Raw genomic sequence first — 15266 nt, 5'->3', positions numbered from 1 at the left:
ATTTATTGTGCATTTAGAACAGATATAAAATTGTGAGTTAACTAAAAATTTTAATCGCCTGACGAGATGATTATTAAAAGTTAGGGGTGTCCGGCGATTACATTTTTTTATTGTAATTAATCGCATGACTTCACTAGTTAAATCACGATTAATCACACATTTTATATCTGTTCTAAATGTATAATTAAAAAAATTCTAGGTTTTCATACTCGTTAACAAAAGTAGAAAAAAAAATAATACAAATAGTTTTGAAAAATGAAAAAGGATTTTTTTACGTTTATAACCGTCAATGGCAGTGAATGAGTTAACAAACTAAATCTGAATATCAATAGATAATTGTGTAATGAGTACGCACATTACATTTAAACACGTCTTTACAGTAATGGCAGCAGTACCTCAATTATAAGCTTGGAGCGTGCTTACCTCGGGTTTGAGCACTGGAGTGGGTTCATTTCCTTCTGGTAGTGGTGATCCTGATTAGCTGGCTGGATTAGAAAGAAAACAGGGTGCTTAAAATTTCCCTCAAAAATGATGCTAACGTAGCAAATAAGTAAAAACAAACAAACACAAAAACATTATGGGGTGTATGTCAATAAGAAAGGGCTTCGAAAAAGGCAATGTTGCAACACCAACCACAAAAAAATATTCTCATACTAGTATATTCATGGCCTGCTTGCAAATGGATGCAATGCAATTTAACGTGTGTAAGATTACATCCTGTATAGCAGATGAGACAAGGGTGCGAAATTTTGATGTGGCTAGTAAAAAACAAAACCTTTCTATTCCAGTATCAGACATACTCGTCCCCTACAAGAAACAAATAACACATTACCTTCTTTATATTGGCCAAGCAAAATAGCATATCATTACCTCAGGAGGCCATTTAAGCCTTGTGGCTGTGTAAAAGGCTCTTACACTGCACAACTGTAATGTAAAATCAGTCATACTGAGGTCGGAGTCCTCACGACGCTTGAGTCTATTTTAAGTTATCAGCGTGTTCCGGTGCCTTATTTAACTGTTTGGACTGTTCTGGAATGATACCCTGTGGAATTCCGCCGGTATTACGTACTGATGAGGACGAGTTCCCTGTAAAGGGGATGCATGGAGACAATTATTTTTAGGGAGATAGGATGCGGGTAATCTGACACGCCAGATGGTTTGTTTTCGAAGAGCTACCTTGAAAAGGTATTTTTTTGGAAATGGACAGATGCTAAAAAAAAATAAATAAATAACGAAAACATGATGAACACGAGCCAGTTAGTAGAAGAATTTGAAAACAATAAGGACCTCAGTTGCTCAGTTCTGAAGAAAAGAAGAGCTTCTTCGGTTGGAGAGCAACATTTTGCCAGCGGTATGAATCATGACATTTGAAATATATTCGTAGAAAACTGTAATCATCAATCTGTCAATCTGCCGTTGGCATTTCAGATGCGCTTCCGTCATCATTAAATAACAGCTGCTATTTTTGGAGAGAAGAAAAGTCAGTAAAAAAAAACAACCAAATAAACAAACGTGAGCAGCTAAAATTAAATAGTTATTGTCTCTCTCAACGGCGAAAATAAAAAGCCACGGTGTGTGGCGTGCGGTTAAGCCCCCACTTTATTATGACCCCTGGCTTTAAAGGTCACAATAAAGCAGGGAGAGAATGCAAGGCTACAAAAACAGAAGTCTTTAATTTACCAAAAAATAGAAGAAATATTGCTATATAAAAGATATAAGATTAATTTGGAATAATGATGATGGTTCACCGCAGTAACCTGGAACTGGAGCCCTGGGACGAGAGGAGAGAAAGCCAGCAAGTAGAGGCCCAGGTGCCCCTGATTACAGCTTCACCTACTCACCCCATGATGGCCAAAATATTAAAATATTGATATTTTGAAGCCGCACCTGCAGCTGAATGCTGGTCCGGTCATTTTTTTTGCATTCATCTCGTGCACTAAAAATTGCCATCTGCTCGCACATTTTGGAAAAAAACATTTCAATTCATCAGTGATTTCCAAATCGTGGAGGAGCATATTGTTTCCTGCCCTTGTGTTTTGAAGTGCCATGAGCTCAGCCTTGTGGATGTAAGTCAAGTCTGCATTTGAAATTGGACCTTGGGCATTTGCTCTCGCGTGTATGCCTGTAGAACTCGGTGCATTGCCAGGGTTCCAAATGAAGGCATTACTATTGGCAGACATATTTACTTAAGGTGTGACACATACGTGCATATCGTGTTCATTGATTTATGGAAAGGCACGCTTTACTGTTGACTGGAACGGGGTGATCCCTTGGTGGCCCGGGGGCGGGGGGCTCAATCCAACAAAATGTCAATCAAGTTATATCTGGAAACAGTCTCTGATACATCTAATGGTGGCGTCCCAAAACAGGGTCAACCCCAATGCTAATACGGCTCCGCAATATGCTCCACCTGGATCTCAGCCGCTATCAAGATACCTGCAGTATGTAGCGAAATGGTAACAGGCTCGTAAAATTAGCATCCATAATGACTACATTCGCTGGGGATCATACAGAAGAGCCCATTTGGGGCTAGACGGGGCTGCGCTCTCCCTACCTAAGTGCAATGTGCTTATGCTAATCGCCAATAGATCCAAATGACCTTCAACAGCCTCTATACCATCTTTGAATTCTAAAAAGACCATTGGGGATCATTTCAAATGACCTAAATAATTTCTAGCCGTGTGGGGAAATGGTGGCTATTGTGCCGGTGTATCTTTAAAAGCAGAAAGAGGCCAATTAATGCATTCCTATCTCCATAATCTTTTGTAATGCAGGAAACACACCAAAGAAAGAGGTGTGCTAGTACGTCGCTGTGCTGTGGATGAGGAGCTTGAAATGGAAATCAGCATGCGTGCGGGTCAGCCGCGGTCGGTAAAATTATTCCAGTTGGCAGCTCGGGGGTCAGCGTAGTCGTCATTACTAATGGTAAGCGCACATGTGCATAATGCTTACTGGGATTAAAGTAGCCGAGTAGAATCTTGTACAAACCGTGGAGATGTGCGTCCAGGTAGACGCGTCCTCACTGCTCAGGCTCATGCTGACGTTACACTGGTGGATCTGAGATGCGCTGAGGCCCGAGGCTTTGTATTCGTCTTCCTCCTGCTCCCTTTTTAGACTCGCGAGCATCTGGAGCTCAACATCATCCCCCCCGTGCCATTGTGGACTGCTGGCTGGGTTTAAGTGCCAATCACCGGAATCACCAGGCTGGAATGTGTTGTCTTCTTCCTTTGAAATAATTTCCCCCCAAAAAACAAATCACTTACGCAGACTGCCACAGTCCAAATGAAACGGCTTTGCATTCTGTCAACTTCATTCTGCAAAGCCTCCGATGGCGTATGGATCTCTTACAACAGCAGACTACAAATTAGAGCTGTACGATACTTGAGATTTTGGGATCGGTCGATACCAAGTCGTTTTAGGTTCATAACATATTATGGTATTTTAAATAATTTGTCCTTTTAAAATAGCGCTAAGGAACTTTTCAACCTTAATAAAAACATTTTCATAACTATTCTGATGAAACATCGACTTCAAACTAGGCCTGAGACGGTCTGTATCATTTTTACTGGCACTAAGCAACTTTGAGGTGGATGGAAGGAACACTGCCACACAAAAACTACAAATGTGCTCACTGCTTTATGGCATACATCACTTCCCCCTTTCCCCATTCGTTACAAAGACAGAAGTTAATTGGAATGCCGACGCACGATTACTGCTTTTCTGGCAGAAGCTGCAAAACAACTGAAAAGTTTTGTATGAGGAGGCAAAAAATAAAAAGGGAAGCTACCAGATTAAAGGACAGGTCAGGGATCAACATTTGCCCAGCTTTCACTCACTGGCGTGATCTAAAAAATGACGCACTGCACGTGTCCACATGGGAAATGTGGTCTTCCTTCAGGCATAACATTACCGCCTTTGTCCATATGGTGCCGCCATAATCAACGTAAACTGAAAGTTCCTTAGTGTTGCTTTAAATAACGTATTTTTATTTTTATTTTTTTTAATGCAAATTAAACTTTCTAGTTGGGTTCTTAACCAAGCCATAATGTAATATCCCCAACAGAAACATATCTACACTTAGGGCTGCCCAATTAATCGAAATTCAATTACAATTTTGATTATTACACTTAACTATTACAAAATTAGAATCGTTAGTAAAAACAAATATTGAGATGTTTAAATTTATATATTTTTTTTAATTTAAAAATAACAAATTTAATACATTTAGTTTAATCCAAAAATAACTTGCATAATTGTGTTTCAAAGAATTGTTTTTATTTTATTATTCGTCTTAATATTAAAAAAAATATATATATTTTTTAAGCATATTTTGGGGCTTTTTAGCCTTTACATTTTCTTGTTTTGTACCAAAAAAATAATGGTGATTTCAATTATTACCAAAATAATCGTGATTCATATTTTCTTCATAATTGAGTAGCCCTACCTAGACTGTTGTTTTAAGGTTCCAATGTGGTAATAATCTTCATATTCTTACTCTTCTGCACCCAAAGAAACGTCAGCCACCGACGTTCCTCTAGTCTAAACACATAATACGATACATGTTGTGCTACACTAATACCTAGCTCAACTAGTAGTTGGAAAAGCTCAAACTAAGCTAAATATGCAAAAAAAAAAATTTACCGTTAGTGCTGCCTACCTAAAGGATCTATACTAACGCTTTGGTATCGATATCTACTATCTACTAATCCTATCTGCTAATACTATCAAAGGCAAGTGCTTTCTTTTCATAAGGCCATCTATTCATTTGGGAAAGTAGTGCAAAATGAGCGTGGCTCAGCCCCGGTGTCAGTGGCGGTGAATTAATTCTCATAAATAATGAACCGAGGCCTGGGGAGAACAAATTCAAGCACGTCATATTTCTATGACAACCTTTCAGTCAAAGGCGTCACTGGATGGCGCCTGTCAGGAGCTGCCACAAATCAGCAGTCAGGCGCTAACGCCATGACGAGGGATGCGAGGATATGTCGTAACACTGTTGTGTAAACTCAGGAAGAAAACAGCCGTCTCCCTTTAGGCTTTACCGTCACTCTCGCTGACTATGCTGATATCTTGGATTCCCGCCTCAAGCTCGCTCGTCACCGCACCATATAGTCGGATCCCTTTCTTCATGACTTTACAATCCTTAAAATAAAATCAATACATTATCCTACAAGCTTTCGACTGCTTTGTCTTTTCATAACCGCTCTCCACGGTATAAGCCCAAATAATGTGCCAATATAAATTCACGGGATCAGGCTAAACTGGAAAAAAAAAAGACGGGGATACGTTGTTTCCTGGTTTATAGCATCCTATCATATAACCCTGTGAACATCCTGTTTGGAATGGAATGGAAAATATTGAAATACTTATACTGTTTGTTTTTACTATGAGGCCATTTATTTTATCTGCGCCGTGAGTCCGATTTATGCTCAGCAATGGAACACAATTTCCAGGGCTACAAATCAAAGTTAGTCGGGAATAAAAACTAAAAAGCACTTGTAAATCTGCAGCATATTGTTTGCCCTGCATTGCTATCTTTGTGTCGAGGTGTGTCTTTGTCGCCCGCGGTTAAACTGTTCGGATGAGCGTTGATCCTTCGGGCAGACCTTACCTCGAGTGGGTCATCCAGTGAGACTTCTTGAAGGCAGCTCCTTGACAGTGATACGCTTTTGTTCCAACCCACAGCCTGGTGCTGTCCTTCTGTGTCACCTGACCCACACCTCTCGCCCTGTCTGGTATCAAAAGGGGAATGACAGTATCCGGAAGCCATCCCTTCATTTTCATCTGGCTCGCTATCTGGCGACTGCAGGTGCATTTCACTGGCAGCTGGACAAAGATCTTCTGCTGATGTTTGCTCAGCGGTTTGATCCTCAGGCTGGATTTGAAGTTCCAAATTTGGATCAAGACATTGAGAAATGTCAGGAGTGCAGTCTGCGTTTAATGTAGAATGTGGGAGTGCTGCGTGGTTCTTTTCCTGGAAGAAGAACAGGAATTAGGTTCATAAAGATTGCGTGTGTTATCTCAAGGGGAAGTCAGACATTTCTCACTAGTCTAAAAATGACATTCTGATTAATATTACATTTGTGGAAAATGAGTTATGAAGCAAAATCAGGCCGTTTTTATCCCTTTCAGGGGGCGGCCATTTTGCCAGTTGCTGTCGACTGAAGATGACATCACAGTTGCTCAGGCAACAACCAATCACAGTTCACAGGTTTTCTGTAGCTGAGCTGTGATTGGTTGTTACCTGAGACCTGAGCAACTGTGATGTCATTTTCACTCGAAGAGCCTTCTGATATTGATCAAAACGGCTGGATTTTGCTGCTTAACTCATATTCCACTAACGCAATATTAACCAGAATACTATATTTAGACTAGTGGGGCTGCATAGAATATATTGTTAAGATTTTTTTTGGGGGGGGTGGGAGGGGGGTTGATTTACCCTAGAGTAAAATTTTTAAAATAGGAATGAACACATGCTTAAATTATATACAGTATGTGTCTCCTGTATGTTTCTTAGAGTTGAGAAATATTTGATAGAAGATGGCTTTAGAAAGTTAGGTTTATATTTTTGTTCATTAATCTGTACTTTTTTCCTTCCTTGTGTCCTTTTTTTTAACGGCAAAATAAAAACGATTAAAACAAAAGACTTCCCCTTTAAATCATTTATCCATGTTGTTACTGGTGAGCTGGAGTCAGACTGGCTTTGATAGTGTGAAGCATATACCCGGTAATACATTTATGGTTTTAGATATGTAAGAACATTTCTTTCTCGCGTAATAAATGCACATTGACTGCTGTTGATTTTTTATTTACCACAGTGGCGTAAAAGTAAACGGACTATACGGCTGTAGGCTGAGCAAGGGGGAAAAAAATATGTTCACGGCTATTCAAACACAAATGTATCTGCCATAATACAACATATAACAACACTGCTGTCAAACACAATCCATTACAGGATGTTGTGGACTACAGCTTGCGCCTGAGGTTGAGTTTGGATTCACAGAGTCCTTTTATTTGCAAGGTTGACTTGGTGAGAAGCATTGGACTGATTTCCTGCATTGTGATAAGTTATATGTTAATATTGTATTTAAAAAAATAAAATAAAGAAAAAGTTGTGCTTACAAAAGACAATTAAAAAATAATATTTTGTGTCTGAGTAATATCCATAGAAATGCGTTGATATGAGATACCGCGGAGAACCCGCTGACGCACAGTGGAATGCATAAACAGACTTTGTTTCCCGTAATTACAACCTTACGAGTGCAGCTCCCGTCTGTTAAACTGTATAAAATTGCACAAACTACCCAAATCACAACATTATAAAGACTTGTACAGAATAATGAGAACCAACACAAAGATTGTTTCATTCTGCGCCTTTACAAGGAAAATGACGCCACTGCAAATTTATGACATCTTAAGATTTATTGTCTTAAATCGAGTGAAATTATCTTCTCCATCTTGTTTTGCGTATTAAATGCTAGTTAACAGATTACTGTGTAAGATTATTATATATATATATATATATATAGATACCGGCTCACTTGTTCTCTACAGCTGAGCCGAGTTTGGACGTTATGAGACCTGAGCAACTGTGATGTCATCAGAACGTGGCAAAATGGATAGTAATGGCTGGATTTTGCTGCTTAACTCATATTTCATAAACGCAATATTAATAATTTTAAAAAATAATAATAATTTCATAATTTGGGGTTGCCTTCCTCTTCTGCACTGGAACTGCACTGCATCATACAGAGAGCTGTGTGTTATATTTTTGATTCTGTCACGCAGCTAAATGAGGAAACCAACATAATGAAAACAGCTCTCAGAATGATGCAGTGCACTTCTGCACCACTGCAAAAAAAACCAACTATTAAATAAATACATTGCATAGTTGACATTCAAAATGATTTTGTGAAAGCAGAATTATTAATACAGATCTTGTACTGGAGCTCATTAGATTGTGCGAGTGGTCATGATGGTGTGGCAGATTGGTGTATGTGTGAGTACGTAGCACAAAGTTAAGCGAAGCAGGCACAAGTGATTATTCTGCAAAAAGTGCCGAGCTCAGCGAGGAACTTAATACTCGAGTATATACCGTTTCTCACATTGACTGATACATTAAGCATAATGGTGCCGCACTGTTGACAGACAGACAGGGGCACCCCACTGAAATGTTAAGAAGACACTGTAATAAGCAGCATCCCTCCTGACGGGTTTGTGCCAATTTGGAGTGAAAAAGTGAGAAATTGCAAGCAGCAAATCGAGAGACGTAAAGTCGTTAAATGCAGTCGTCACTTCTCCTGAAACACAAAAGCTCCCCGAGCACACAGAGCCTTGTCTTGTCTCCATTTCTTCTCTCAACTGGCTCCATTTGCGGCGAGCTTTATTCCAGGGTGAAAGGTTATAATAAGCCCTTTGAGGCTTAAGCTTATCAGCGCCATATGTTATTTGCTTTCTCCTTCTTTCCATCCTTCATCATTCTACTTCAAGTACAAGCCGGTAAACAACTATTAATGAGCATTATTGTGACCATATTGCTTTGCAGTCTGTTACTACGTTCATATCCGATATTGTTCTGCTTTTTTTTTCTTCCTTTGCACACTTGCATTTCAGTCAAATCATACGCCAGTTGATCTAGAACTACTGTATGTACCTCTCTTGATCACAAGCAAAATGTTCGGCGCTTTTAATATTTCTCTGTGTTTTAAGAACAAATGGCTCAAAAGAATTGCACGAACCTGATGCAACACCTTGAAAGACGAGTGAAGAAATGAGTGAAAATCCAAATCAAGCCAATGTGTGTCAGATAAATCATGTGTGCTTTCTCTACCCTGTTGCCGACTCAATAACGAGGCAAGCTTTTCGCGTTGCAATGATTAAGTCGCGTGTTGCAAACTGGTTTCACAACCGTCTATGTTATTTGATATTTTGTAAAAAAAAACACAAAAAAAACAGATCGAATAATGATTTATTTCAAATTTTACTCAAATGAGTTTAAAAACAAAACCTTCGGATTTATTGTATTAAAATGTTAAACGCAACAAAACTGTACTTAGTGATTCTTTCACACACCACTAGAGGGAGCCCTACTACTGGTACTGTAATACATTTTGAATAGGTCTACATTTTACATTTAATTTGTCCGCTTCATTATTAATGTCAATCTCAAGTGTGCATTATAATTATGTGAAGACATGATTTTAAAGAGATGGTCCGAAGTTTTTCCCTTTTTTGTTTGTAATCAAACTATCCAAAATGGACTGCTCCCATGCCCCCCCCCCCCCACCACCCCCCAAAAAATAAAAATAAAAATATAAAATAAAATAAAATAGTCATGAGCCTATTGGCTTAGCTTCACCTATTGCACAGTGTAAATATGATATAAGACAAGTTTGACCCTCGTTCTATATTGCCGAGTTACCCTTGTCAGTGTGACTTAGCAGCCGAGCATGTCGCTAAACTAGCAAGCTAGCATACAATAACATGCTTGCTCCTTTTCGGGTTATAAATATATGAATCTTTATTGAATACGCTTTTAGAGTAAAATGTCCTTTTGCCACTTTGTACTGGTGTCTTAGTGTGGCAATACCTAAGAGTTTTTCGCTTTCCTGTTCATAATCAAACTATTCAAAACTGACTCCTCCCATGGCATTCCAAAAATAAATTAATAAAATAAATTACTCATTAGCCTATTGGCTTAGCTTCACCTATTGCACAGTATAAATATAATGATAGAAGAAAAGTTTGACCTTTACATTTATTTTTGAATTACCCTCATCAGTGTGACTTAGCATGTTGCTAAATTAGCAAGCTAGCATACAATATAACGTGTTTGCTCCTTTTCGGGTTATAAATGCATAAATCTGTATTGAATAATCCTTTAGAGTAAAATGTCCTTTTTGCCACTTTGTACTCGTCGTGTCTTAGTTGGCAAACAGTTGGAACAAAATAATTGTTTAAAAGTGTTGTACTGAATATAATCTATAGCTGTGTTTTAATGAATTGAAAAGAGTTTATAACACTTTTTCAAAAATGTATTTTAATTTTAAAAGGGTGCACACATTTTCCTTTAATTCCTGTACTGGATTTGATCAAATTGTTCAGGTGCATCTAATGTTGTGGCTAGTGAATGAATCAATATAGGTTTCCTTTTTCAAAGTTGACATTACGTGTCAATAAACAAAGTTTTTGATGCAGTATGCATAGTATTGTCTCTATCAAAAAATATCCTTGAGCTTGGCACAGGTAATGATTTGCAGGCTTAACTTGACTAGAAAACACAAAAACACACGAGAGTGGCTCTCAATCAGTGCAGCCAAGGCTCGACAAGTCAGTTTGGTTTGGTGCCACCAAACTAACTGTACACCTTTATAAATTTCCCTTCAAAATAAACTACATTTGTTTTTTTGTATGTGTCCAATAAAAAAACATAAATATATTACAATATTTACAAATAATTCACAAAGTACTTGGGCTAATGCTGCTAACTACCAAACAAACAACCTTTCAAACAAGCCATTCTTCTTCATCCCAACACGCAAACACTTTTTTGCAATAATGCTGTCATGTTTAGTTTGAAAGGCGCAAATGAACTTGGAGCTGTGTGCGCAAGCATCGCGGAGGGAAGTTCAAACATTGTTCATTTGCTTTCACGCCCTACAATGTAATGACTGTAAGCCAGTTGGAAATCATTTCCCATTAAATTGGAATTATAAGACTTATTATAGAGTTTTGAATAAGTAAAAGCAATTAGCATTTCTTTGAAGGCAGCAGGCTTTAAACTCAACGTGGTTTAATTTCCTTGCTCAGCATAAAGAAAATTACTCTATAAATTTTGGAACCATTAATACATTATCTGATTATAATAACCCTATTGACATTTTAAGTTTAAGTATATTCCCCAATGTGAGATGTGCAGTGTGAAAAAACCTCCACGAGGTAATGTGCATTGTGACATTGACATCAGACTGTGTGCACTGTAGGAGATGTCATTTCACATTGACATCCTCCAAAGCAGAAGAAATTGGAGAGATCAACTACAAATATTCTGGAAAATGATGTCTTGAAAGTCAAACAAAATTTCCAACCATCATCATGTGTGGTGTTGCATAAGACTTCAGAAAAACATCAGAGACTTCCTGTGATGATAAGTTCAGAACTTTCGGGTAACTACAGTAGTACCTTGACATGTGAGTTTAATCTCTGTGACCATGCTTGCAACTCAAAACACTCAAATCAAATTGTCATTGTGATCTTTTTCCCCCTCAGTATTTAATATGTGATTATTTTATTCAAAGTCCTTTAAAAAAACAAAAAAACAAACACAAGCAATAAATTAATTGGTATTAAAATAAACAGTATCTAATTTATTATCATATATGTTTTTGTTATATAAATTAGGCTTGTAAAATTACAAGTCAGATTACAAATAATACAAACAAATATGAGGCATTATCAATTCAACTTTTCACATTCCATGAAACATCCATGATGTGTAAATGTAGACTGCACTTTTTAAGCACGGAACCTATCTAGAGATTCTAGAACAATCTATTAATAAAACACAAATCAAATTAGGGCTGCTCAATTATGAAGACAATATTAACTCATTCACTGCCATTGACGGCTATAGACGTCAAAAATTCATTTGAATTAATTATTTCGATTAGTTGAACATTTTTTTCCACTTTTGTTCACAAGAGTATGAAAACCTAGAATTATTTTTTATTTATTGTACATTTAGAACAGATATAAAATGTGTGATTAATCGTGAGTTAACTATTGAAGTCATGCGATTAATTACAATTAAAAATTTTAATCGCCTGACGCCCCGAATTTTTAATAATTTATTTTATACAGTTTTTTTTTTTTTTAGATCAATAGTGTTGAAATTACAATTAGGAAGTCAACCAGTATCACGTAAAGGATTGTGTTTGACTTTGAACATTGTTACGCCGCAAAAAAAAAAGACGCCATGCTGCAAACCGTGCAGCTCAAGGCAGCTGGTCCTTTATGTCAAAGCAATAGTGAGCAATATGTACCCCCCTCCCCCCAGAATGAGCGTACCTCATCACTTTCACTGCCAATGAAATCATCTTCGGGCTGGGCCTCACTGCGTGTCCCATTTGGGCTTTGAACCCGATCGCCTCTCATCTCCATCTTCGGCTCACCCCGGCCTTGGCCTCTTTTGGGAGAGTGGGGCGGGGATGCGTAAGTGAACACCTCCTCCTGCAGAGCGAGCCGCAGCTCCGGCTCCTCGTCATTACTCTCCCAGCAGCTCCGGACCCGCGGGTCAGGAGAGGGAGCGGGCCGGGTCGAGCCGGGGAGAGGCTCCGCTGGCGTGGGTGCGGGCGATATGGAACTTGTGCCCGGTGAATTTAAACTGCATTCGTCTGGGATAAAAGAAAACGATTGAAATACTGAAATCTAACACGAAAAAATGTAAAGACTCGCAGGGTCTAGAGTAGAGGATTCAATCTATTAGAACACAGTCTTCACTTGGCTGGATCGACTGAGAAAAATGGGAGCATATTATTTAATTAAGTCCAAGCTTAAGAAAAAAGCTGCACGCATTCATGTGTGCACATGAGAGCCGCTGAGCGCTCAAACTCCGCAGCGGGCCCGAGCTCAAACATGGGGGCACCTCTCGATATGAATGAGCAAGCACGTTTCAACCTCTCGTCAGTATAATCGCTTCCTCTAATTGCCCACTGTGTGGCAATCCCCGGACCCGGGAGATGTCACTCTGACTTTTATTTAACGTGCCACATTACCATTAATGAACTAACTACTGTGAGCGCGGCCGGCCAAAGGAACTTGCAAGCTCCAGAGGAGCATCTATAGACTAGAAATTGTGCTTCCCTAAGAAATACGAATAATGAAAGATGCTGCTGCCAAGCGAAATGGCCAAAGAAACAAATTAATAGAGGACTGCAATGCATTACATCATATTAACTCATTCACTGCCATTGACGGTTATAGACGTCCCAAAATCATTTAAACTATTTCTATTAGTTTAACATCTTTTTCCTAATTTTGTTAACAAGAGTATGAACACCTAGATTTTTTTAATTGTACATTTAGAACAGATATAACATTTGTGATTAATCATGAGTTAACTATTGAAGTCATGCGATTAACTCATTCACTGCCATTGACGGCTATAGACGTCAAAAATTCATTTGTACTATTTCTATTAGTTTCACATTTTTTCCCCACTTTTGTTAACAAGAGTATAAAAATCTAGATTTTTTTTTATTGTACATTTAGAACAGATATAACATGTGTGATGAATCGTGTGTTAACTAGTGATGTCATGTGAATAATTACAATTCTAAATTTTAATCGCCTGATGTCCCTAATTTAAAAAAAAGAAGAAAAGATTATTTAAAATTAGGGGCATCAGGCAATTCAATTTTTTTATTGTAATTAATCGCATGACTACAATAGTTAACTCACAATTAATCACACATTTTATATCTGTTCTAAATGTACAATAAAAAAAATATTTTTATGTCTATAGCTGTCAATGGCAGTGAATGAGTTAATTACTAGTTAGCCAATTAGTAATTAACTAGTAATCCATCAATTTGTTGTGTATCTGTAACAATACAATGAGACGAACAAACATTTTTCACCATCATGATGGCCTTCTGAGGGAAGTCTTAACTCCAAAGTGCCTTGGGCAAAATAAGTTTGCTACCACTGCTGTGATTTAAACCCTGAACCTCAGTTCTAACCACTAGAATTTAGTGTTGGGACCTATTTTCATACGAATAACCTCACGGAAACCAACAAACAAAAATATGCTATACGGAATATATGAATACTGAAATAATGATGTTCTCGTCTCAATTTACTCACAAATGGACTTACTCAGCGTGTGTAATACTGGTTGTGCTTAATGTGCATCACAAAGTATTTTTACTTTGGAGAATAATGTTAAGTGAGAATGCGTGCTTCTCCCCCGTGTTCGCACAATGACCTTCCCAACGCTCTTGTTTTTGCTGCGTGCATGACAGAAGACTAGGAACAGCTCGGCTGAAAAATCCGCAGCAAAGGGCCTCGACGTGGGTGATGCAAAATTTAAAAAGGTGGAACAAAAGCAGTGATGTATGCAACCTAGAACGAGGCTTATTAAAATTCCTGTAGCATTTGGAAGCAAAGTGAAATTTGAAAAAAATAAGAGCGGTCTGGATTCAATGCTGCCCTGGTGACAGCTCACATGTCTTTTGAATAATTAGAGGAAACGTCGTCATTATTCTGGCTGAAAGTGCCATCGTGGTGCTTCAACAATCCCATCAGATGTGAGCCTCACCTGCTTTTAGGACCTTTATCGTTCCTTTTGGGGTCAAAGGTTCTTGTCTGCTCTCCAGCCCACTTGATGGAGGACTGTATTTCTCTCTGGTCTCATTTCTCCTGCTGAGGCCAACATGAGCAGACTCTTCAGGGGCAGAATAGAACACAATTTTAAAGCACAAGTGTTTTTTTTTTGTCCTTTTATACATGCATTGTAGCCTTTGCAGTGTACCCAGCAGCACTTGGATCCTCTCTGGCGCTGCGCTTTGGAATCGTAACTTTCTCTTCTCAAATGCTTGCTTGCTGAGCACTTTGCCTTTTGGAGGATGTGGTCGCGAGCTGGAGGGTGCTCCTATGTACAATAAATGCCAGTAGACCGTGAAATAAACCATTCGTGAAGAAATCACAGCACAGCAGCAACACAAGGTCTTATATTAATTCGCAGTTTTATGAGGTGTTTTACTTTATTTTGACCCAAGTGAGCGTTCTGTTAAAATGGCAATAAATTGCCAGGTAAACTCGCACACAATGTAATGGGGTTCAATATGAGAGAGGTATCAATGAACTTCATTTTGGTAAATCACTCCCAATCATTTTCACTGAAGAAACCCCCTTCGCTCCCGGCTGTTTTACTGGATTTCGACAGATTTTGCAAGGTCCACAGAATATTCTCTTCTATTGCTTTAAAACATTGAACGTACCAAAAGAAAGATTAGAGTCTCTTCTTTCATCAGGAAAAAAAGTAAATTGTTCCTGTTTCCGTTAAATAGCAATTAGCATTAGAATATAGCTAAGTTTCATCATTATTCACAAACCTGTTGAAAACAGTGGCAAAAAGAGTTTGTTGCAACGTGGCCCATGATCTTTTATACTCTGCTGCCACCTGCTGGCCGTTTTTTGTAATAACTACCATTGCTTTAAATGACCTCTTCATGTCAGAAGCTGTATCAAAGCCTTCTGTATGCTAT

The 15266-nt window shown here is 38.4% G+C and overlaps 1 protein-coding gene across 6 annotated transcripts in view; it reads right to left on the bottom strand.

The window, feature by feature from the left end:
- Positions 1–15266, bottom strand: part of cfap20dc (CFAP20 domain containing) — a 33813-nt gene that overhangs the window by 9142 nt on the left and 9405 nt on the right. For all 6 annotated transcript variants that reach the window (XM_086087171.1, XM_086087172.1, XM_086087168.1 and 3 more), the window contains 6 exons: positions 14531–14650; positions 14318–14443; positions 12067–12392; positions 5612–5974; positions 2989–3225; positions 424–485 (listed from right to left, as the gene is read on the bottom strand). In XM_086087171.1, coding sequence (XP_085943297.1) covers positions 424–485; positions 2989–3225; positions 5612–5974; positions 12067–12392; positions 14318–14443; positions 14531–14650 — 1234 coding nt within the window. The remainder of the gene's footprint in view (positions 1–423; positions 486–2988; positions 3226–5611; positions 5975–12066; positions 12393–14317; positions 14444–14530; positions 14651–15266) is intronic.

Source organism: Leptonotus elevatus, chromosome 10 (assembly GCF_054856555.1).
Source record: "Leptonotus elevatus isolate MCC_2025b chromosome 10, RoL_Lele_1.0, whole genome shotgun sequence".
Taxonomy (NCBI): Eukaryota; Metazoa; Chordata; class Actinopteri; order Syngnathiformes; family Syngnathidae; genus Leptonotus; species Leptonotus elevatus.
This window is presented reverse-complemented; position numbering and strand designations above follow the sequence as displayed.